The following is a 25501-nucleotide window of genomic DNA, read 5'->3' on the forward strand; positions in this document are numbered from 1 at the left end:
TAGGGGGAAGAAGAGGGGAACCAGGCCCCTTGTTTCAGGGCTCAGAGTGACATCCAGGAGATGTGGAGCCCAGGACAGCTGCTGTGGGGCACAGGCAGCAGGAAAGGAGACCGCCAGGTGTGACCACCCACTATGCCCCACGCCCACCCTATGGCAGGGCCTCAGACTTCAGGTGCCCCCAGCCCACCTAAAGGACATGTAATTTGGAACAGCAGGGTCCTCTCAAGGGTGCTGACAGGGTCTGAGTGGGGCTCAGGTTCTGTATTTTAAACAGGAACATCAGATGATCAGGTGGGGAAATAATTCCTTCAAAAAACATCACATTTTTGAGTTTCAGTTGTAGGACAAACCTATCGAGAAGAGAATGGATCCCTGATCTAAAGAAAAATCAAAGGCCTGTGTGCCAGTGACACCAAGGCCCACGGAGTCCAGGAAGGACCGGGCACTGCAAGGGACATTTGTCACCAGCAACTCAGACAGCGTCCCCAACGTGTGAAGCACATCTTATAAGATGACACCCAGGGCAACAAAAGCAAGAATCTTCTGGCAATTATGGGCAAAAAAGTATTAAAGCACATAAATTACAAATATTATGAAACTTCTTAGCATCCAATGTTTCATTGAACAGAGCCTGTGCCCAGACTGAAAAGCCATCCTGCCCTCAGAGGTGACAAGCGGGAGCCTCTGGCCCTTCCTGACACATGAACGCTCCACTTAGCTACCACCACCCAGAACTGGCAGTGCATGTGAGGGGCATCTCAGCTCCACATGCTAAGGGGGCACATGGGACACTGCCGGACAAGCTTGGCGGAGGGAGTGCCGGCACACAGTGAGCCAGGAGTACAGGCCAGGCCTGGGCGTGGGGGCGGGCGTCACAGGAGAGCAGGCCCTGATTAGCCCCTGAGAGGGGGTCAGAGGTGTCGGGAGTCAGTGTGCAATCCAGCGGGGTAGGCGGTGCTCAGGAGACCTGAAGGGAGCACCTTAGGGTCCAAGGGGCCCTAAACTTAACCAAGTGTAATGACCCAACTCAGAGACCTGGCCTGGCCTCCCGCCGGGACCCACTCACCATCCGCACACGCTTTAGCCGCTCCTCCAGCTTCTCCTCGGCCTCCCGCGTCCGCTGGATGGCCTCTAGGCGGTGGATGAGCTCCGCGGCGAACTTGTGGGGCTCCACACGGACTTCCTTTGGCATTCGGTAAGTGCGCTGCAAGGGACACGGTTGGTCAGCCCACGCAGTGTGGACCTGCACCCCAGCCAAGGCAGCCCCACCCCGGCCCCGCTGTGGGTGAGCAGAGAACATGTGGCATCTGAATTTTACTCAGAGCGAGTGTTTACTTTTCCCCTTCCACCTGGGAATCAACTTCCTCCCTGCCTCCTTTCTTGTCAGTACACTGTCCCTTCACCCAGCACTGACCCAGCAGTGGGAACACAGTGGACACCACGGGTCCAGACACTGAGCAGGGCAGGAGCTCAGTCTCTGAGGCAGAGGCCACGAGGCAGTGTCCAGCAGGCCACTCTGGTGCCCTGAGCCCAGATGTGTCCTAGACTCAGGGCCTCCAGACTATCCTGGAGAAGCACTTCTCATGTGATTGGCCAGGCCAGGACCCAGGGAGGCCCGGGGCCTGAGGCAGAGGCATCTGGGCAGGGAGAGCAACGAAGACCACTGAGGAGGAGGACAAGCCCTCTGGCCTGAAGGACTGGCAGCTCCCTGCAGAGCCTGTCCTACAAACAAGGGGGCAGCAGCCCTGACATGCAGGTGTATGCTGACCAGGCTCTGGAAGAGGGACACAAAATTCAGGCACAGGCAAAGTCAGAGGAGAGGTGGGACTATAGAGGGCTCTCCTTTTCAGAGAATGGTAATTCTACCATGTATTGTATGGCAAAACTTTTGTAACTTTTCTTGGGGGATATAGCTTTGTTTGAAATAATTTCAAATTAAAAACAGGAGGAGCACAAAGGACTCCTATGCAAATTTCGCCTAGACCCCACCTGCCATCATTGGCAACACTGTCAGTTCTCCCGCAGTCATTGTACTGCTCCTGAGCCAGCAGAGAACATGCTGCACACATGATGCCTGTTAACACCTGAACACTGAGTATCTTTAACAAAGACCAAGAACATTCTTGTACCTAACCATAGGACAATCTTGTTACAGTACTGTTATCAGAAACCTTATTTCAACTTCATCAGCTATCCTAATAATGTTCTTTAGAGCAAAATGTGTTCAAAAAACCTAAGCCACCAAGGACTAAGTGAAGGGGGATAGGAGCAGCAGGGGTGCTGCCATGAGGAGGACGCTGGTGTAGGGAGGGGAGGCCCAAGAGAGGGTGGGTCTAGAAGGGCCTGGGGACAGGATGGCATGCAGGACGTCTCAGACCTCTGGGGGGCGACTGGCTATCAGGAACCCTGGCCTTCAGACATAAAGACCAGGTGGGAAGGCACAGGATGGGGATGGAAACCCTCCCGTCAGTGGGCTCTGGATGTGGTCCTGACTCTGCACACCCACTTCTCATCTAGAAAACAGGAGTAAGAAGAGTCCCTGATTCCTCAGAAACGTGTAGGTTTAGGTAAGAACGTTACCTGAGGGGCTCAGAGACAAATGGGTGGGGCTGATGCTGATCATGACGGACTCAGAGGTGGCCACAAAAATCTGAGAGGGGCCTGGAGAGGGAAGGGGCTGAGCGCGAGCAGAGGCCAACACTTGAGAGGTGGAAAAAGTTGGTGCAGAAGGCCAGGCAGGGGGTTGTCCTAGAGCCAAGGAGGCCAGACCTAAGGAGGGGCAGTGAGGGTGTCCAGTGCTTCTAGATGGTCCTGGAGGACTGGGCAGTGGGATGGCCAAGAGGTCGAGACCCTGGAAGGAGTCTTCATGGGCCAGGCGTCTGGATAGCAGAGGACCTGAGGCCAGCCCTGTCCCAGCAAGCTGGCCAGCCAGAGAGGCCTGGAGGCCAAGAGAGCTGGAGCAGAGAGCAACGGGGCTGAGCTGACAGCAGGGTGTCCAGATGGCGAGAGCTCATGGTTCTGGCCAAGCAAGAGCAGAAGGGAGAGCTCTCGAGGAGGCCAGGCCACATGGTGAGAGGGCACGCAGGACGGCTCGACCCTGCAGCCGGACACACACCCGCTGAGTGAGTCCATTCTGGAAAACAGCCTCTAGGCTGCACAGATGCGATTCCAAAAACAGGAAAGCGGTCAGAAGTTACAATAATTATCAAATTTATGGAAGAATGGTAACCTTTCCAGCTTTGAAGAAATAAAAAAAAAACACGCAAAGGAAAAAAATTCAAGTAAATAAAAACGTGAAACTTCTGAAGAATTAAAAAGGCCAAAAAGGAAAAGAAGAGGACCCTCTCTCAGCTTTAATGATTTCAGGACTGGATATTTTGTGACTGGAGGCCACTGGCTCCACATGCTGGCACCTCTGTCACCTGTACACATTCCCCCCACCGGCCCCCAAAACCCCTGGAGTCTCCCAGAGAGGACTGCAGAATGCAGCAGACTGCCCGAGAAATGCCATTTCCCAAAAAATGATCTGCAATAGCAGAGAAGCCCACACAGCTGGTCTGCCCAACTGCGCCCCGGCTCACTGGACCTGCCTCCACCACCTGGTGTCAGGTCTGATAAAGAAATGTGTAGGGCTCCTGGGGCACAAGCCACAGAAGACACGACCCTGGTGAGCAGAGAAGGGAAGCAGCGTTCTCGTCCTTTAAGTTGGAGGAGTCCACCTGAGTCATGACGGACGAAGGGTGGAGTCTCTTCACCTTGAACTTCACACTGCACCTTCTGCCCCAACTACATGGCCAGGCTGAGCATGAGCCACCATCCAGTGCTCCCAAACGATGGCATCGGGGCAGAGCTCCTCCCTGTGACTTGCCCTCTCCGAGTCCCTGCAGCCGCCTGCAGCACTGGGGCTCCAGAAGAAGCCCCCAGGCTACAAGTCAGCTGGCGATGCATTTCTCCTCATGCTCACCATCCACTCAGCATGTCCGTTTCCTCGAGCCTGTGCTCAAAGCATGGGGCTGGGAGACACAGATCCTCCGAGGGATGCAGGACCCCCACTCAGGTTGGGTTCGGTCTAAGTGCCCACACACAGACCCTGAGCCACCTGGCAGGAAGCCTGAAGGGCCTCTCTGCACTCCACCTCCCTGCTGAGTTAGCCCTGACCATCCAGAACCTGTGGGGGAGACTTTTCTCACTTCTGGAAGCTTCTCCCAGTGACACCTTTGGCTCTGGTCCCTCCCTTATTCTCTCTGCGCCGTGTTCTGAGAAGACTCTCCCCGGCTCTGTTCCAGCTCATCAATTTTCTTTTTAGGTTTCATCTAATATTGTTTAATTTTTCAAATAAAAAAGTCCTTATTCTGAAAAAAATTTCAAACTTGCAGACAAACTGCAAGACCAACACAAAGAACGTTGTTTCTGAATCTTTGACAGGAAGCTGCCTGGGGTCCTGCCCCCTGGACTCGCTGGTGGGTTTCCTACAAAGAGGACATCCTGACACAAGCACGTCCGGACCCTGGGTGTCCCCCTCAGCCGGGCTGGTGCTCAGGCCTCCTCCATGTGGAACAAGCCTTAGTGTTTCCTTGACTTTCAAGACCCCTGACCTTTGAAAATTAGAGGCCAGTTCTTGGGCAAAACAGCTCTCAATTCAGGCTGTGTCCTTGCAGATGCAGCACCGGTCTGTCCTGTCACTGACTCAGGAGGGCCTGGCAGGTCCTCCCGCAAACTCACTTTTCTCCACTGGGAGTAAATACTTTGTGAGAGGCAATCGGGGATGATGGAGACACCCTGCTCTCACCAAACTCTCAACTCCTTTGCTACGTCAGCATTGGCCCATAAGTGCCACTCTCTAGCACTCACTCCACTGCTCCAGCCATCTGGGTCTCAGCCAGCAGGGGCCCCTCGAGCAGCTCCTGTGTCCCCTCATGCCCTTACTTTCAGGTACCTCTTCTGCGCCCCCTGCCCAGCCCTGGTCCCCTGAGAAGAGCAGAGAAGATGCATGTGGCCACAAGCCAGGCTTGGGTTCTCCCCAGGGGGCCACCTGCAGGCAAGCAGGCACATGCCTGTGCTCACACATATGTGCACACACACACGTAAACACACACTACTCACAGTGTCTTCCAGTCTTCCCTAAGCAGACACCATCAGTGCCTGGTTCAAGCACATTAGTGCCGAGGGCTGGCTGGGAGATGACAAAATGCTCTTCTAGGAAGTAAGAACGAACCAACATCCACTCCTCTTAACCATGAATAATCACTTTTCTCTTATTTGGAAATCAAAGTATCTGTAGACAAACTACCATATATACACTATATGAAATAAATAACGAGGTCTTACTGGATAGCACAGGGAACTGTATTCAATACCTTATAATAATCTATAAAAAGAAAGAATATGAAAAAAAATACATGTATAACTGACTCACTTTGCTGTACACCAGAAACCAACACAACATTGTCAATCAACTATACTTCAAACATGAAAAAAAAAAAGTATCTGTAGAGAATCGAAAAGACTAAGGAATCTGGATGCAGGGTGGGTGTGTACAACGACCCTGAGGAAACACCCACTCTCCCTGCACGGAAACCACCAGGGAGACATGAGTCCCCTTGGGCGTGGCAGGTACTGGCAGAGCTAGACCTATGTAAGCTTTCCTCATCTTCCCTCCAAGGTATTCCCCGCTCAGAGTCAACATGTCCAAATGAGGCAGCTCATCATTCCCTCCGTCAGCAAAGGGGCTCCTTGCTGGCCCCGCCCTGAGCTGGGCTCTGTGAAGCCTCCCTCCGCCCCGGCCCATAATCAGGAGAACTACTGTCATCTCACTATTTTTATCCAGGAGGTGAAGCAGAGACAGCTCTGAAGGAGGCTGACGCCTGGTTTCATTCTGCACAAAGCAGTGCTCGGAGACTCAGGAGCAAGGCTCCGAGAGGCACTGCCAGGCTTTCCAACAGAGCCACCAGCCGACACAGTCTGGCCAGGCCTGGGCATCAAGCTGGCAGCAGAGGCTCAGAGCCACTCTCCCACCTCAGGGAGAAGCACCTCACTTCACACAACGGGAAGGACTGCGTGGAGGGCAGTCCCAGCCTTTCTAACCAACTGCGCGGGCGCAGGCCCATCCGCCACAGGGCATGAAGGCCTGGACCACACGCCACGCCTGCACCTGAGCCGAGCTCACAGGAAGCCAGGTCAGCGCCACAGGCGGCCCAGTAACAGTGCACAGAATGGGTGGAAAGGGGCCCGAGAGGCAGGTGAGCCCCAGCTTGGAGGCAGGGAGAGTGAAGGCTGTGGCGGCAGAACTTACAGGAATGTGAGGTAGAGGCACCCGCCCGTTGACCTGGACGCTCTCCTGCATCTCCCGGCGGTGCTGCTTGCGGATCCTGTATGGTGGGATTCCATCCCTGTCGGGAAGAAACAGTCCAGTGTGAGCACAAGTAGAACGGCTCAGCAAAGCTCAGCTGAGCTCTTTATCATCTCAGAGCAGGGCTGGTGCAGCTGACTTTTCTGAGGCCTGACAGCTAAGAACAACTTTCACATTTCTAAAGTGGAGGAAGAACATGTGACAGAGATGGTACAGGGTCCTTTACAAAAAACACCTGCTGCCCCCTGCTTTGTTGCCTGGGCAGGATATGGTGTGCCTACCCAGAAAGAGTGCTCTAAATGGGCTGGAAACATTTGAGGGCTGCAAAATGGGCGGTCAAGACAATCTCGATGATGTTGGAAAAGATTTCCAAGGTTCCTATACTCTGCTTTCTTCCAGGGTAATTAGTAAAGCAGTGTAATCTCTCTGAGGGATGCTCAAATTAGTTTTCTTGATGTAAGTTTTAGTTATAAACCCTTTTGAAAATTATGATAAACATATAAATCAAATTCTGTACTGCCTTTAACATTACTAAAGCACTCATTCATGAGACAGGCCAGATCTAATGGGTGACACACTGTAAATACGCCATCCCTAAAAGCTCTGCAGCACTCTCCCGCTATTTAAAGCTACTCTGGGGAGCACAGCAGTCAACAGGAGCCTTCTCTGGATCCCTGCTTTCATGTCCCTGAAGGATCCTGCAGTAAGCTGCCTTCTCCGAGAGCTGGAAAAGACGGCTCTTCCAATCCTCTGCTCCAAAGACCCCAACCTCCCAGTTTTCTGATGGGTATAGTGAACATTTGTGCCAGTGATTCCTCCTGACCCCTCACCTTCTTCTCGAGCACTGCCCTCAGGGAAGGTCCTGGCAGAGCAGTGGTGTTCTTACTGGACAGCAGGATGCGAACACACAGCCATGGCAATTCTGGTCTCATTGCACTGACTGCTGGACAGCCTAGTGAAGCCACCACTAAGCCCCTCAGTGCCCCAAGCACAGTGCTCAGTGTGTCCTGGTCTACATCCTGGGCAGATGCACACCCACAGCTCAGTGGCTTCGTTGGCAGGCAGGGCTGCAACATTCTCTCTTAAAATCACACCCCGGAGTGCAGCCTGGGTGGAAAGGGTGCATTTTGGTTCTTTGGTTCAGAGCAGGGCAGAGAGAGACTGTGATGGTGCCCCGGTGTCCCTGGCCGTCAGAGCACCGCTTAGGAGCCACAGTGCAGCTGGCTCAGCGATCCAGTGGGGGACAGAGTGCTCAAGGGGATAGTCATCAAGATACAAGAGAGTCAAGTGCATCTGAATGCCCTTACACGCCCTAGGGTTTGTTCAGGTGTCCTGAGCCACCACCCTTGTCTGTTTCTCATATACTCTGGGCACCTGAATCCACACATCTCTGAGGATCAGGCACTGGCCTCAGACATCCACGTCCCAAGTCAGTGGACTGGGAAGCATTTCACCACATGGATGAGCTATTGAGTGCAGAAGCCCCCAACAAAAATAATTTAGATGAAATACACCATCCTATTTATTGCCTCATGTACATTCAAGTGTCTGTCACAAGTTTACATTCCAAATTCTTACCTATTCCTGTATTTCTGAGTCTCAGTGTAAATCAAGATAAACAGAATATCAGGGAAAATTATTTTTTAATTTTAGATCTTCCCTTTAGCAAACATATGTCCTTTTCCTGGAGAAAATGAAGAGATTAATTTTCATTGTAGTAACAGAGTCTCGGGGAAGGAGAAAACAGATCTTATGTTGTCAGCTGCTCCTGGAGGTCTGAGGGGCTGCAGCTCACTGTTACTCTTTTATACAAACTTTATATTCATGGCAGATGCTGTTACAAACCCCCAGTGATTTCCAATAAGAAATTGTTAAAAACATTTTATATTAAAGATTCAAACTAAAGGAGGATGTAATGATGAATGTGAAAATCACACACGGGCTCAACCTGACAGGATGATGTCCACACCACGTGGTCACCAAAGGGGAGAGAGAAACCGTCCCAGACGCATGATGTGGGGCCGCCTAAGTCTGCTCTGAGACAGCACGTGACAACCTGTCCTGTTCACTAGAGGGCGCAGGGCAGGAAGCACGCCCCTTTTTAAAAACACAGGCAGTGCAAGGCACGAACTGGGAAGACAGCACACAGAGCAGGTCCCAACACGGGAACGCATGCTCACCTACAAAGGCAGGATCAACAGCATTCTCCTCACATAAAGCTGTCCGACCTCCAGACTCTACACCCAGAAGGGACAAAGTCCCTGTGATCCACTGACAGCTTTTGGGGCCACAACCCCACATGCTCTTGCAGGGATAAGACACCTGTGGATGCAGACATGGGCTCAAACCTGCTCACTTCACAGCCAAAGGCTGCCCCCCCTGGCCCTGGGCCTGGGCCAAGCCAGAACCTTCCCCTTAGTAGTGCTCAGACAGCAAACAGCTACGACCAAAAGTGAGGCAAGTCTGACACCCATGGGAGGCTAAGTTAGGGCCCCATGTGACCCAGCAGGCAGACAGGCAACACCCTGATGTGACAAGGGCATGTCTGACACCATCAAACTTCTGACACTTGCTGGGGTCCCAAAAGCCACTTGCCAAAGAAGGTGTCAAAAACAAGCCCTTCCCAGAAGGAGGGCTTCCCTGGAGAGGACAGTGATAGACGAAGTTCACTGTCACCATTGAGGGATGTAGAGGCACAATATTGCTCATGAGGCCCCTGAGACCTCCTGGACGTGCAGCCTTGCGGCTGCCCCTGAGCCATCGGGCAAAGGGGCTGGCACAGAGCCACAGTGAGTGGACGACATGCATTCTACATTAAGAGGGGGTGAGCACAGAGCAGGATGGGCTGGAGATGCCCTGCACAGCTGTGCAGCCCTCGGGGACAGCACGGTATCACCACCCGGGCCTACCCTGGATGTGCACCCCAGACACGAATACCAGAGAGACCTAGAGCCCAAGGCTCCGTCCCCAGCAGCGCTGAAACCTGTCTCTACCTCACTCCTTGGCTTTCCCCTTCCAAAAGTTCCAGCAGCCTCAGCCTCGGAGAGGAGCAACTAACGCGGAAGTCGGTTCTGGTTTACATTAGGGGTTTTAATGATGCTCCCGGCACCGTAGATGCACTGACGTCAAGCTGGGGGAGGACCACCAGACACCCTCTGCAAACTCAGCCCTGCTGGGCAGGCCCAGGCTGCCACTCAGAGGGGCTGCTCTTGCCAGGCAGGGGTACTTACACGCTGCTGTCGGTGAGGGACAGGCTATCAGCATCGCTGGACAGGCTCTGCTGCTCACTGTCGTTGGCGCTGGTGGCTGGGGCGAGTGCATAGCCAGAGTTGACGTAGTAGGGGTTGATGGGCTCCCGCCAGGATCCATACCTGTGAACAAGGACGGCACGTCAGCAGCTGCCAAACAACATCCTCTCAAATTAATCCAGAATCACCTGATATCCTAATACCTGAACTAAAAATGCAAACAATTCAGGAAAGAGAGCAGAAAGGGCAGGCATCTCCACCCCACCTCTAGCCCCACCATTCTTCCCAGAGAGGTCAGCATCTTCCACATCTCTCCTGCGTCCAGGCAGACATGGAAGTGGACACACAGCGTTACCTGGGGTTGTTTTTAATGCACGAAACTGCATACGGGCCACAGCTGTTCTGCTCTTCCTGCTTCCATAGAGCAGAGCCTGCAGACTCGTGCACGATCCACAAAGCCAGCCCACCCTCCCCACCACCTCATGGGGTTCTCACAAGAGCCTGATGACACAGCAGCCAGGACCCCTTCACAAGGGTCCTGAAGCTGCCCAGGACTCTCGCACACAAGTCTGAGAACTGTCCCAGGATAGACATGGGGGATGGTGGGTGAGGGGGGCCCGCGGGCTTAACAATGGCTGTCATGCTGTCCTCTGGCCACTTCCTCCCAAAAGTAGTGACCATCCAGCACTCCATGGCTGGGACCACCACCACGCGTCATGTGCCGAACCAGAAACCAACCCTTGGTTTTAGTTTGCATTTCCCTGGTTGATAGTCAGGCTGGCCAGTCTGGGGTGTCACTTAAATTTCTTTCCCTTTATTTTATTATTTATTTTAATGGCGGCACTGGGGATTGAACCCAGGACCTCATGCATGCTTAAGCACACGCTCTACCACTGAGGTATACCCTCCCCTGCAAGTTCTTCCTCTTTAAACTATCTGTTCGTACCTTCTGTCCATTTTCTATTGGGCTGTTTATGAGTATCTTAATGATTTACAGGCGCCTTTTAAATATTCTATTAACTTCTCATTATATATGTGAAAATATTTTCTCTCTAAATGTCACTTTTCAACTATTTACATTGAGTTTGGTGTTACAAAACTTTTTTTATTTCTACAAAATCAGATTTACCAATCTTTTCCTTTACACATTTTCTTTGTATCTTACATAGGCCAGCCTTCCTCATTATAAATATATTATTAAAGATTATAAATATATTACTCTACTTTTCCTGAAATGCTTCAATAGCTTTTTTTAATTTAGATTTTTACCTGAAATACGTGCTTGTAAAATCTACCTACTCCCTCGCACCAAAATGGAGAGCCAGCTGTCAGCACTACATACTGAATAATCCACCTTGTTCTGAATGCTTTCAGATGCCATCCTTCCTCACACCTGACTCCCCTCACACACGCACCCACTCCTGGAGCCTAGGCTGTGCTGCTGCGTGCTTGCTATCCCCACACTGCCTCTTCCCCCCTCCCACTGAAGCCTCCCTTGGCAACAATACCGGTCAGTCTCCACAGCTCACGGTGAAGGTGGGAAATGACTGAGAGGTCTCTGAAGGCTATGACACGCAGGGGGCCCACCAAGCCTGGGTGGGTGCCCCCCAGCTCCCGCCTCATGTCTGATCACAGTGCTGGTGAACAGCAGCCTGCACTGACTCTGGGGACCCAGGCTGAGTCACCTCATCCCTTGGACTTGAGTGTTCTTGGAGTGGAAAGAGAAGAAACCAGAATGCTTCCACGTCAACGCAGCCCCGTGTGGACACCCACCTCTGGATGAACAGACCCTCTGGAAGGCCCAGTTCATGCTGTGCAAACTCAGGAAAAGGCACTTTAATGAGCAGTCCCAAGCCCTAGGTATCTCAGATGCCTGTCACACAGAGGACAGAGCTGGGTTGGAGAGAGGCCCCACCAAGCAAGGCCATCTCCCTTGGGGACCTAAGCTTCCATGCTCCCAAGGCCACAGACACCAACAGTGCAGCCACAGTGCTCCTCCTATTCCACCGAAGCAACGGCAGTGGATGGTGATGTGGCTCGTGACTCACCCACCAGCTCAGGATCAGGTGCTTGTCACCTCATGCCACCAGGGGTGGGGGGGGTTAGTCACTCAGTCACCAGGGTCTTTCTAACCAACCCACTGCAGCCTGAGGGCATCCTCGGAGACCACTAATGTATTCTGGGCAAATGAGGGCAGCGGCAGGGCTGTAAAGGCTCTCAGGACGCACCACATCTAAAGGCTTTACGGGAAGGGATGGGGACATCTTCTCAGACCTGGACAACCCATCCCTAGGTCCCATGCTTATGCTGATGTGGAGCAGACAAAACGATAGAGTCTGCAATGTCACTTTATTTCTAAATGACAGTCATTCCTCTGGTACTTAAAAAGTAAAACCACCAACAGTGTCACTGTCACAGACACTGTACTGGAACTCTCATCACAGGGAGCTCTAGATTGTGTCTCAGTATCCCTGTGACATCACAGCCAACACCCCACACACCCTCGGGCTGCCCTCACCTTCCCCCACGTGGCAAGAACCATATTGAGCAGGACCAAGCCTTCAACTCCAGTACATCTGAGATGGCCTGCCTTCCTCCCCAACAGGTCCTGGGTGTGTCTTCCATGCGTAGAGAAAGTCCACCTTTATGGCAAAAAGCAGGAAAAACGTGGATCCCCGCCAGGCGGATCTGCAGCTGCCAGGACAGAGCAAATCCCACTTGAGCTCCACACTCAGACACAAAGGGAAGAAAAAGCCAGACAAGACAGCACAGGAAAGAGGAAGGGCTATCAGTCAAGGAAGGGTTCACCTCTTTAAAGTTCTGGCAGTGAAGCTGGCTCTTAGGATGGAGACGGTTCTGCTCAGCCCTGCAGCTGGGCCTTCAATGCCAGCTGACAATAAAGTTCTAGGAAATTCCACAGGGGACACCTGGACGCTCCCTACAAGACAGCTGGGAACCAGAACTGGGAGGGAGTGTGCTCCTTGCGTGTGCAGACACGCCCCGCACACAGACAGGCATTTAGGGAAACTTTGAGCTTTGCTGCATCTTTCGAGTCCTCAGAATAAAACCTGACGGGACCCCGCATTCTGCCTCCGTGTGGCCTGCTCTCTGGGGTTGCTGTTTGCAGGTCTTGGCTTTCCATCCTTTCACATTTAACCTCCCTAGATCCTTTTACTTTTGTGTGTTCTTTGTAAGCAGCCAGCCTCTTCCAGATCCACCTTGGCCATTTTTCCTTTTAATGGCGTCATTTGGTCCTGCTGCGTCCATTTGTGGTTACTGAGAGAGGACCCTCCATCTCGTCATTTGCTTTCTGTTTGTCGTATCTCTTCTGTTTTCTTTTGTTCTTTCTTACCTTCTTTTGGAATATTTATTTTCCCTGTCCTCCCTCTAATAAAGTAATAACCCTTTTACTATTCTTTCAGTGGTTCCTGTAAAGATCACAAGAGGTACCCTTCATGCATCAAGTCCAATTAACACGGTCCAAATCAACCCCACTCATCTCCTCCACACCCATGTGCTGCTGGTACCTGGATTTAATTCTACGTATGTCTCACACCTCACAAGATATCATCATCATCATCAGTCTTGTTTTATTCCGCCAACGGTCACCTAGAGTTACCCACATACTTGCCCTTTCCTTCTTGTAGAAGGCATCTCCACCTGAGAGCACTTTCCTTCTGCCTGAAGAATATCCCTAAATACATCCCTCAGTAAGGGGCTGCTGGTGACAATTTTCTCAGTGTCTATTGGTCTGAAACTTCTTGATTTCCCTTTATTCTTTAATGGTATTTTCACTGGGTTAGAATTCTGGTGGGTAATCATTTCTATTTCTTGGGAAACTTGTGTGCTTTCAGTGGAAATGTAATATGGTACAGTGACCATGGAACACAGTACGGTAGTTCCTAAAAATTAGAACAGGATTACCATGGTTCAGCAATTTCACTTCTTGGCATATATTCACAAGAACTGAAAGCAGGATCTTGAAGAGACACTTGTCCACCCAGGCACTTTGAAAATATCACTCATCATCATCGACCTCTCCACCTTGCTCCTAGGAAGGTGAGGAGGTGCCAGACTCGCCCACCTGCCCCGCTTCCTAAGGCCAGAGTGCCACATCACTCCCACATCTGGGATGCACAGGGCTCTGTCCTCTGTCCATCCCCCATTCCTTACTAAATCCCAACATGCCACAGACCAGCAGCTGGCAGCTCAACACTGACACACATACATCTTCCGAGGGTGGGTGGGTGGGAAGGATCCCCTTCCTCCCAGGCCGGCCTCAGCCCCTGGAGGCCAAGGGCCAGCCACTTTCCAGCTTGCCTCCCTGGGCTCCCTTCTCCTCACCTGGGCTGCCACTCCTTCCTGCTTGGTTAGCTCTCCAAAGGCTTCAATCCGGTTAAAAAAAAAAAAAAATTTCCCAGCATTTCTGGCCATTTTCAGCAGGAGGCTTGCCTGAACTGCCTGTTGTCCAAATGTGATTCCTTCATTTAAAGTGAGACCTCCTATCTCCTGGAAACCCTCTGGATGAAAGATGACGCCTAACTTGCATGGCTCCCAGGCGGAATGTCATCAGACCTCTCCGCCCGCCCCACCACCTGCAGCCCGACCAACACACTCTCACCCAGAGAGCAGCCCCACAGAGCCTGGCAGGCGAGGCCTCACAGAAGCACTTCTCCATCTCCTATCGAGCATCCTTGAGCAAGAGTCTTGTGACTTTTTACTCAGAAATTCAGGCACAAACTGCATTATGCTTCACATTATCCTCGTTTGTTGTGGCACAAAAATAATGCCTTAAGTGGCTTACCAAGAAGTCCGCTCAGCATTCTAGAAACAAGCTCAACTTCCTGCCCTGCAGTGACCACACGCAGCATCTGAGCAGCAAGGCTCCCATTCCCTGGAGGAGACAGTCCCTGCGCTGTCACCTTCATGGCAGTTGGTTGGGAACGTCAGGGACCAGACACCTCTCTCCCTAGACTATCTCTCCTAAGCAAGTTGGGAGGTTTCTGAAGAGCACGTAAGATGCGGTTCTGTGGTTGTCTTTTTTAATGTTTTAATCTGGCCAAATAAAACTGCAGTCACCTCAGGCATCTCCTAAAATTATATTTGTAATTCTACTGGTCCCCAAATCCTAAACCTGCCTGTGGGACCCTGATCCTTGCTAGTCACTTGGGCTTGGCCATTCAGAGTTACTAACTGTAGCGTGGGGTGCCCACCGCACTTCTGTCAGGTGAGAAGCTTCAGAGCAGCACCAGGCATGATGTGCTCACTTGCTGATTCAGGGATGCGGCCCAGCTACAGTCTGAGGTTCTGCAGGAGAGGAACTTGTCTCCCAGCCAGCGCTGCTGAGAACACAGCCAGCGAAACAGAGCTTGGGATGCGGCAGGGGTGGTAACAATGACAAAGATCATTTTAGACGAGGAAAATAAACAGAGACTAGAGGAAAGGAGCTAGTTAGCCACGTGGCACACAGTCTCCTCAGCACAGCCCTGTGGCGCCCTCTGGGCCCTGGTCCCTGGTCCCCAGCGTCACGCGGCCCACTTCCTAACCCTGGGTGGCTAGAGTTGTTTCCCACCTAGGCAGCCTTGTGTCTTGCCCACAGTCCTTCTGCTCAGTGCCACACGTGCTGGAATTGGTAGGGCTGACCCCTAAGAAGTCACTCTCATCTTTACCAAATACCTGCACTTCACTTAGCTCGAGTCTCACCACTCCCCAAGCCCGAATCTTATGTGGGTAGATTGGCCTGGGCTCTGTGGGGTTCCTGCTCACACTAGGGTGCTGGATAAGTACAAGTGCAAGCCGTTAACAGAGGTCTGCCTTGGGAGCTATCGGGGTGGGATGCTTGTCACTTAGCTGAAATCATTAACCCAAAGGAACATAAAGTCCACTCCTAAGACAGCACCTCCTCCATCAAGACCTACAACCCACTAGTGGGGATGAGTTATACCTTCTAAATGAAACAAACCTTCCTGAATGCGACCAGCGCTCCCCCTGCTGCAATAGCACATCCATACATGTGCGCATTAGTGGTCCTTGGGATTTAGACAACGCCTTTCTCCCTGCCCCCGGGAGGGAGGCAAGGGCACAGCTGCCACGTCTTTAAGAGGTAAACGCATGCTGACGTGACCCAGCCCAGCTCAGTGCCCCTCACCACGCTCACCCCTCCGTCTCTGCATGGGCAGCCTGCCACACCTGGGAGCTCAAGACCTGAAGGCCTCCAGGCCACAGACATTTCAGGGTCTGAGTCACAGGGCCCCAGAAAGTGTGACAGAGTAGGGCTCTGCTGCGCTGCCCAGCAAAGGGCTCAGCTGTGGCTCCCAGTGGTCCAGGACCCTCTGAGTTGCATCCTCCCCACCCCACCCCACCGGTATCCCAAGTGGAGTTCCAGACCAGCCATTGTGTGCTCTCCCACAGAGACGTGAGCAGAGGTGAAGTCCACCTGTGCCTGGGCCCCCTCCTTCCACACAGTTCTTCTCCCCCAGCCCACAGGCTACTGCTGCCGTGTATCTTCATTCCATACACGATGTATTCTTAAACCCAAGGCACTTAAACAACAGTGCTCCAAACAATGTCACACAATTTATTCAGACTTTGAGGCTGTTTCCAACAGAAGGGCTGGTCAGAAGACCTTGGCCCTGGAAACAGGAATCTTGCCTTCTTTCATTTAGGGGTGAAGAGGGGGCGGTGTTCCTTCTTTCTCCTGAGTCTCCATCAAACTCTTCAAGGTGCAAGGACAGCCAGAAAACCTCCTGTTTCGCAGCATGGCCCATGCTTACCCCCTTGCTCACACAGACGCCAGCCTAAGACGGCTGTGGCTCAGGCTGGCCTGGTCAGCTGCGCCCCGCCTGCCCTGCACCGCTTCTCTCCACCTTCAGCGGGAATGGGCCCACTCTGCAGTCGGCTGTTCTGTGCCCATGCCTATACGCCAAGGACAACAGACCCAGAGCGAGCCCCATGGGCCTGCCCGCACTGGTAAGTGAGCAAGTGGTCTCGTCCAACGAGCAGCCACCTACCCCAGGAGGGCAGAATCCCGCTGCCCCGGAAAAGCGCCAGAAGAGAGGTGGGATCTTGTTCCTGCTTCTTTTCTTTTTAGACCCTCGCATGGCCTCTACCCAGAGCTTCTCTCTCTAAGCAAATGCATGTATTTAGTTTTCAGATCACATAATGCATTTGTATATTCAAAAATAAGAAAGGTTACAAAGTTATAACCTTTATAACTAGATGAGTTTATTTTCCCCATTTCAGAGATGAGGAAACAGGATGAGGGCCACCCCACAAGCAGGAGCAAGGGCCTGGGCCTGCTTCCTGGGTACCAGCCCTACCTCTGCAGGCCTGTGCCCTCCATCCTGCATCTGTAAGAAGATAACATGTCCCAGGTCCCTGAACTAGAAGCCTCAGATCTACAGCCTTCCCTGACCAGACCATTCCCCAGAACAGCAGAACAGAGGCCTGAAGCAGCAGTTTGACCAGTGCAGGGCCTGTAAGGCCCACAACTCAAGGCCACCTTGCTCCCTGCAAGGCCTGGGGTACCTGAGCGGAGGGAGTGTTCTAACTGTGAGATGAAAATTCGAGAGAGAGGGTAAGAGAGTCAGAAGGCAGAGCGAGGCCAGGCCCTCTGTCAGGGGCTACACTGGGGCCTCACTTTTCATCTTCCACACACTGGGCCTCACCAACAGGTTTGGGGAGGAGGAAGTGATCTTGCATGGAAGGAAAAGCAGGGGACAGAGTGAGGGTCAGGTGGCCTGGCCAGGAGGGTGGGAGTTGCAGGAGGGAAGGCGGAGGGAAGGCAGCCTCTGATGAGCTACTCCAGCTGGGTTAACTGTGAGGCCTAAAGTTCACACCTTTTACTGTTATTGGAAACCCTGGTGGAAAGACAGGAAGAGCCAAGAAGGCAGCCTGGCTTCCAGCTTCTCTTTGCTGTGCTCTGGCTGAGCTGCCCCCTAGCACAGCCCTGTCCTTGCAGAGTGCTGCCTCATTGTGCTTCTCAGCAAGGCCACCGAGGTGACATGGTGGCGACACCGCACTCACCATCAGCCCTTCACCGGGTGGATCACAGACGACACGGTCAGCACCCGCGCTGACGGCTCCTCAGGACGAGGGTCCAAGATGTCACAACACCCTAATCCACTCTTCCTCCCGCCCTCCGTGACTCAAGCACGAGAACGTGACCCGACGGATGCACTTGCTGGAGCTCACTTCCTCCTGTCACACCTCCGCCCAGGACAACCTTCAGAGCTCCTGGAAACAAAATGGAGGCAGACGCTGACATGGCACACAGGCGAGCTCCTTGCACAGATGGACATCGCCAGTGTCTGGGGCCCAGAGGACACCAAGCCCACCTCTGGATGCTCTACAAGTGAGCATCCCTGACCTGGTGGCATCCCCTCCTCCCCGCGTGGCCTGGACGGTCCACCAAGCTCCCTCCCCAACACAGATAGGCACAGTTGCGTGGGCCACTGCAAGAGTCACTTGTGGTCACGTGTGGCCACTTCGTAACACAGTGCTCTCCCGCCACCCTCCACACCTGAGAACTGAGCTACATGCACCCTGCTCTGAATGAAGCTTTTGTTCTAAATGTTCTTCAGGCTCCCGTAACTTTCCATTAAGAGTCAGTGAAAACGGTCTCGTCCCCTGAAAGTACCTGACAAATTGCTATCTGCCTGCTGTCAGCACACTGCAATCATCCATGCACCCAGCTAAGTGGGCTCACAGACCACATCAGCTAAACTAGCCACAAAGGGACAAATGCCTTAAAATGACTCTTATGAGGTAAGAAGAGAACACCAATAATGCAACACAGGCTAATGCAGTTTAAACTGGAAAACTACAAAGAGTTACAAATTTATACCGTGATAGTGTCATTTAGAAATTTAGAAAACAGGTCAAGCTTCCACACCGTCCCTTAAACACACACACTCGTAAATTCAAGAGACTTCAGGCTTGTAAATCTGCAAACCTGGAAATCAGGCCTTTCTCACCAAACACCTGAAGAGAACATTGTTAAATCCACTTAATATAAAAATTAACAGCAAAAAAATCTAACATTGAAAAACCAAAAATTAACTGGCCAGCCCAGTCACCCTGGTGTGAGGGAAGCTGCTCAGATTCTCTGACTGAGAAGGCAGCAGAGGGAGCTCTGTCACTAGGAGTCACCAAGAGCGGTGTCCAGATCTGCCTGCCCCGACTGCCACCCTTCTTCCTCCTCCTGCCACTCAAGGTCCCCCGTCCTCACCAGAGCCTACCCTCTGCCCTTGGCCACACCACTGCAGTGGGTGGACATCACTGTGAAAAAGCACAGCAGGCAACGGGCGCAGGAGAGCACAAGCCACTCCAAAGACCTCTGCTCCTGAGAGAGGGCACAGATGGCTGTGTACACAGCACAGGATGGCACGGCCTGCTGCTGAAAATCATCATGGCCACTTGGAGAGGCCAGTGCCCTTGTCTCCTGCAGTTGTGAAGGACAGAGGTGGCATTAACAGTGAACATGGACACTGGGTGATGGGCCAGGGATGACAGACACACACCCAGCAGTGCTACATGCACAGGCCTACGTGACCCTGAGACAGACAGAAGCCTTCCACGAAGCACAGTAAGCCCACGCGGAGTCTGGACATTCTGGCCCACACCAGGGTCCACGGGAGATGCTCCCATGGCCACAAGCGCCTGCACCCCCTTGAGTCTCTCTTCAAAAAGGGTTGTGTCCTGTCCCACCGACCTGAGCCTGAATGCACGGCTGTGCTGCAGCCCTTGCACTGCCCTGACCATGGGTCTGGGTGGTGTGGCCACAGTGGCAGCCAGAAAACACAAGCTCCACTAAGGACCCAGCTCCCACTGGCCACCCCACCCACTTGGCACACCACATGTGGCCTCAAGAATGTCCCCAGCACCACCTGTCCCTCCTCACGGCCTGTCTGTCCCTCAGAGCCCTCCCCATGCAGCTCCAGATATCTGGTCCCAGAGACCACCACTGGTTCAGGGAACCAGATCCGTGCTCAGCTCTGAGGGTCCTGGTGAGGCCCTTCAGCTTTCCGACGTCCAGAGCACTGGCAGAGACAGCGAGAGGCAGAAACCCGTCTCAAAGCAGCACCAGCAGAAGGCAGGTGGGTGGTCTCGAGAGGCTGGATGATCCCCTTCAGAGCGTCATCCTCATTCCCCAAGACCAGCTCCGCCAGAGCCCAGAGCACACAGCTGACCTCAGTCAAGGGACTGGCCTCAGCCCCATTCACATCTGAGATGCACCCCCTTGTTCAGGGAAGGGACTCTGGCACCAGAGGGCAGGGGGACAGTCACTGGGCAGACAGAAATCATGGATCCCACTGCCACCAGCTTCTAGAAAGGTAAACCAAGGGTGTGGCCTAGGCTCTGGCATGCACAGTCCTGTATCCCAGAGGGGCACATGGCCTTCACTGTCTCAGGGACCAGCAAAGAGCCTGCACACAGCCAGCCCAACACATCCAGGACCCTCTGCGTTGGTCAGCAGCCTCCATGGGGTAAGACTTTCAGCCAATTATCAGAGAGCGGTTGTCGACCGTACCAGGGATCAGCATGTGGACACCTCACCGATGATTCCAGTTACTCCAAGTGCACCTTCTTGTCTGGTCCCTCTGGAGCCTCCTGGGAATGAGGAGATGGTGGGGACAGGAGGAGGCTGGAAAGCTCAGGAAACAAGCACTGACTGGAAGGCACCACACAGCAGATGGGCGTCTGCTAAGGTGTGTGGGGATCCTGGGCCGGGTCATGAGCAGCTTCCAGACTGACTGGGCGACAGTGTCCAGCCAGACTTTAGGGGTAAACAGAAGCTCAACGAAAACAATGTCACAGGCTGCTCACAGCCTGAGAGCACAGTCATAAACCACACACAACTTACGACATATACTGTTTTGATGAGACAAGCGTTAACTTGTACTAGAAACAGAGTGTCCATGTTACTCTCCTCAGCACCACAAAAACCACCAAGGGGGAAGGCCTGCTGGCTGAGCTCAGCCCTGCCAGGGTGTCACCTACCTGCACCCACGGAACCAGCAGACAGGGTACCCAAGCTCGGCCAGTGCCTGTTACCCTGTGAGCACTGGCAGCAAGCAGCTTCCAATGACACCAGTGCCTCCACAGAGCCTGGACCTCGCTGACCTGAGTGACGGCGCCTGCGCAGGGGCCCACCTGTCATAGCCCCACAGAAGCAAAGAGCTGGGCTCAACCCACACCTTCAGGGAACCGGATACTGTGTGCCCTCTGGTTCTAAAAGCCCAGATCCCTGAGATGAAGGCACAGAAACTGCTTTTTAAAAACAGCTTTGCTGAGGTGTGACATACAATAAACTGCACATAATTACAGAGGACAGAGTGAGGAGTTCTGACGCACATCCATACCCAGGAGGCCATCACCGTGGACCAAGATATGAGGAGTCCTGCCTGTGTTCACCAGGAGGTCATCACCTTGACTGAGACAGCGAGGGCATCCATTCCGTAGTCTCCCTGAGCTCCTCTGTGATCCTGTCCAGCACCCTCCCCAACCACTGTCACCAGAGGTTAGTCTGTGGTTTCTAGAATTCTACAGAAATGGCACCAACAGGGAGCACACGCTCCCTTGTCTAGTTCACTCACTGCGTGCATTGCTTCCGAGACCCACACAAGATGCAGGCCATTCTCCACACCGACAGTCTGTTACTTTCTTGCCAAGCAGAGCGGAGCAGAGGCACCACCTGCTAGGCAGTAGCCCCCAGGCTGGGCCTAGAGTTAAGGGGTGCATGGGGCCTCCTGGCCCTTCACTTTACCAACGGGAAGGAATGGGAGTCTAGACCCACATCTTGGGGGGTGGGCTCAACCTAAGCTCTTTCCTACCGTCCTCAAGGAGCCCTCAAGGAGCCAGCAGCAGAGTGAGGAGGTCACCACCCAAACCCAGACAGACATGGCCAGCCTTCACTCAGGCTCTGCCCAGCGTCCGCTTGTTACTTACAGGCCCGTCCCTCAGGAGGAAGGAATCAGGGCCCACCTCCTAACAAAGCAACTCACTCCAACAGCTTCGTCTTCTCACACTACAGCAACTTCAAAACCACAAAGAAATGACCGAGACAAAGGTACTAGATGGTTAAGATGGACGTTTCCTCATTTCTGACTAACCTCTATGCAAAATGCAGAGCAATGACCCACACGTAAGATGTGCTTTTCTGAGCCACAGTGACATTTAAGTGCACGATGCCCACATTCACACAGATGCTGTTACTTATAAAACAAATAATTTGCTACCTTTGCAACCAAAGGTGAAAAAGTTTATACTAAAAAATGGGATAGAAATCAGGCCAACGTCAACTATAAAAATCTCTATTTTACATCCTCCATGCAAAATGAGAAATTTGGCTTCTACGCAAATGATCAGCCCAAGGTTAGCAGAGCCCCCAACAAGCCCCCATCTACACAAGGATTGTGGGCTCTGTTTAGATGACAGACACTTGGGGTCACTGCTGGGGGCAGGAACAGGTGATATCAGAGGCTGAACAGGCACCAAAGGGCATGCACACTGCCTCTGTGACAAAGCTCAGAGATAACTCAGGATGGAGGAGATGCAAGGCTGAGAGAATGAGTCACCTGGCGGCATCAGGTGGGAGCTGCCTGCTCAGTCATCACATTACCTGTGTCATGAAGTTGCCTTCTGGCTCCACATTCTGTAAGGCATTTTATTTATTTTCATTACCAGCTGGCACATCCCACCCACTACTATGAATAAACTCTGAATAGCACAACACATCAAAAGCCACTTAAGGTCACAATCCAACAGCAGAACAGGAGGATATCTGTTCTACGGAACAGGCACAGCACAGACTGGGCATGGTGGCTGCTCACACCTGCCTGCTAAGAGGCAGACAGTGAAGAACCCTGGCTCCAAAATGGCCCCAGGGCCCAATCCCCCTTTACCACCACTTGTCAGCTACTGACCTGGGGAAACGTCACCATTCCTCCCGCAAAGTGGAACGACATGGTCGCCTCTTTGAAAGGGTTCTGAACATGCTACGGAATAGTACACATAAAGTGCTGCCAAGGGCCAGACAATGCAGAAAGCCCTCAATACAGATGAGCAACCATGTGTCCTGCACAGGATCCCTCACATGGAGCAGGAGACAGGCTGGGTGGCAGAAGTTTTGGGTCACAGTTAAATCCCACAGTTCCACTAATTTTCCATAAGAGTCAGTATGAATGCCTAACCAAGCAGATTCAAGGCTCCAAGAAGTCAGAATAATACTCATGGGAAGCCATGACTCACAGAAGAGAAAGTGAGGGGTGAGGGTATCCCCATTTGGTATCATTTCCTTTCTGCCACAATTCTCATAAGGGGCTACACTATCAAGCCAGTAACTCTTTAAAATAACTGCTAAAGATTCACATTATGAGTTACATGAATTAGGAGCCCATTTTCACAGGGAGATTCTAGAGGAATCTACATAGAACAGTGCTATCTCTGAGCAGTGGGATGCCAGATCATTTTTTACTTAACCAAATTTTTAAATTTTCCTGCACCAAATACATTTATATAACTGATGATAATGTGTCTCTGGATATTCATTGCTGCAGAGCAGCTGTTGAAATGTATGGAACAATATACATGAAGAGCACTTTGAAAATCACAAAGTATTGTACAGAAGTCACCTACAGAACGTCCCCACAAGGGCTTCAAGTGGTAACTAACCAAACCAGAAGCCCCATTCCCCTCTGCTGGGTTACTACACATTCAAATGGGCTTTGCTCTGCTAATGGCTATCTTCTCCAATGTCAGCAGAAGTCTCTTTGGGGCCTGGACTTATACAAATGTTTTACATTAGGTTTTTAGGTTACATGGATCTGATGGAGAGGAACTTTATGTAGTAGTGTTTAAAAACTGGAACACGATGTTTCACAGAATCTGCCATCTTGATTTTTAACGAGTCATTCTCATTTCAATGGCAGGGCCAGCTGGAATACCCTCCCCTGGAGACTCCAGCCTGGACCCCTGGAACAGAAGCTCTGAGGAATCTACCAGTCCCAAAGAAGGAGTGCCAGTCACACTTCACAAACTCAAACAAGTCATGACTGTGATAAACATTTACAAGTGGCAACTCCCAACAAATTGTAGGCAATTTAGAGTAATTTACAGAGATACTATCTGTGCCTATCTCTGAGGTCTTTCAAACTGAGCTAGAGACTCTTGGACATAGGTCCCCGCTGATTTCAAAATAGCAGATCCCATGGCCCACCCATGATCTCTTTAACACAGGCCTCAATCAGTCATCAGTCAAGAACATGAAATGAGGCACAGAGGCTTACAGCTGCAACCCCGAGATCCCACAAAACTCTGCTTAGGAGACTGGTTTTCAGTGAAGCTACAACATCAAATCAGTGACTTCTAAAAACATGGCTTATTAAAAATTTTAAAACATCTGCTTATGAACCTAGTCAAAGTCAAATTTCTGATCATAAAATAGAATGATTTGTTCTCATGATGCAATTCAGAAATCAGGAACTCCAAGCCTCGTGTCACCCTTTCCCTTCACAGCATCACCAGGTAACCCTCAGTTCCTCTCTGAGCTCACAGAGCGCATGGCAGCCCTATACCCACGCAACACACGTTTCCTAGACTCAGCACATACAAGAAGTGTGTTCAGAAAATGAAAACTTGAGGGAGAAAGCCTGCAATTATTTTTTCTAAGAGTTATTTGGAAACTATATTTAATATCTTATAATAACCTATAATAAAAAATAGGAAAATAAATATATGTATATGTTGGTCTGAAACATTACATTGTACACCAGAAATTGACACACTGTAAACCGATTACACTTCAATATTAAAAAAAAGGTAGAAATAGACTCACAGACAGAGAATACAGACTTGTGGTTACCAGGGGGGTGGAGGGTGGGAAGGGATAGACTGGGATTTCAAAATTGTAGAATAGATAAACAAGATTACACTGCATATCACAGGGAAAGATACACAAAATGTTATGATAACTCACAGAGAAAAAAATGTGACACTGAGTGTGTATATGTCCATGAATGACTGAAAAATTGTGCTGAACACTGGAATTTGACATAACATTGTAAAATGATTATAAATCAATAAAAAATGTTAAAAAAAAAAAGGTATTTGATTTTTCCACCTGTGAAGTTTTCTTTCACAATGTTTCAAAAGGATTTTCTTTTTAAAAGAGTTTCACTATATCCAAATGAACTTAACAAGACCACCTTGTGAGGAAGCCTAACTACGTTAAGATACACCCAATGTTCCGTGTGTACACAGAATGTATAGTGATGACTAGACCTTGTGGCAACAAATGGCCTGGGCTGCTTTTACTTGCCAATCTTTTTGTTCACAGGGGAATGATTTATCTTTAAATTATCTCCAACACAACTGCATGTGGCACCACAAAGCAAATGAAATTTCAAAGAAACAAGGTGCAAGTCTGACATTCCTTCAATGCTGTGATGCCCAACAATGTGTCTCTGTCGCTGGCCTAAGCCTGGCTCTGATCGCTACCTCAGAGCACAGCACCAGGCCTGATCAGGCCAGTGTCCCTGGAAGGCTGCGTGGAGGGTGGGGCACAGCCACGTCACTGATGGGAACACCTGGGCGGGGTGGGGGGATGGTGCAAGGGCTCCAGCACAGGTGCATCTGAGGGTCTGTTTTCTGTCCCCAGCAACAGTGTTGGTGACACGGGCTCAAACAGGGGCATCCTTCACATCATGTCCAGCGGGTACATGTGTCCCACACACATGGCACATGCAGGGCTGAGCCAATCTGGTCTGTTCCCTGGGTAACACTACATCCACCAGGGCCCTGATCTGTCTCTCATTTGGGCCAGTTCGTTACGTTTACACTCTGCCCCAACAATGAACTTGGCCACTCATCCATCCAATCAACTCTGTCACATGGGGAATGGGGC

At 51.6% G+C, this 25501-nt stretch overlaps 1 protein-coding gene across 2 annotated transcripts in view; it reads right to left on the reverse strand.

Annotated features, from left to right (window-relative positions):
- AXIN1 (axin 1) overlaps positions 1–25501 on the reverse strand; it is a 58623-nt gene that overhangs the window by 11335 nt on the left and 21787 nt on the right. For both annotated transcript variants that reach the window (XM_031447817.2, XM_031447816.2), the window contains exons 3-5: positions 9580–9720; positions 6293–6389; positions 1067–1204 (exon numbers count right to left, since the gene is read on the reverse strand). In XM_031447817.2, the coding sequence (XP_031303677.1) occupies positions 1067–1204; positions 6293–6389; positions 9580–9720 (376 nt within the window). The remainder of the gene's footprint in view (positions 1–1066; positions 1205–6292; positions 6390–9579; positions 9721–25501) is intronic.

The sequence above is a fragment of the Camelus dromedarius genome, chromosome 24 (genome assembly GCF_036321535.1).
Source record: "Camelus dromedarius isolate mCamDro1 chromosome 24, mCamDro1.pat, whole genome shotgun sequence".
In the NCBI taxonomy this organism is placed as follows: domain Eukaryota; kingdom Metazoa; phylum Chordata; class Mammalia; order Artiodactyla; family Camelidae; genus Camelus; species Camelus dromedarius.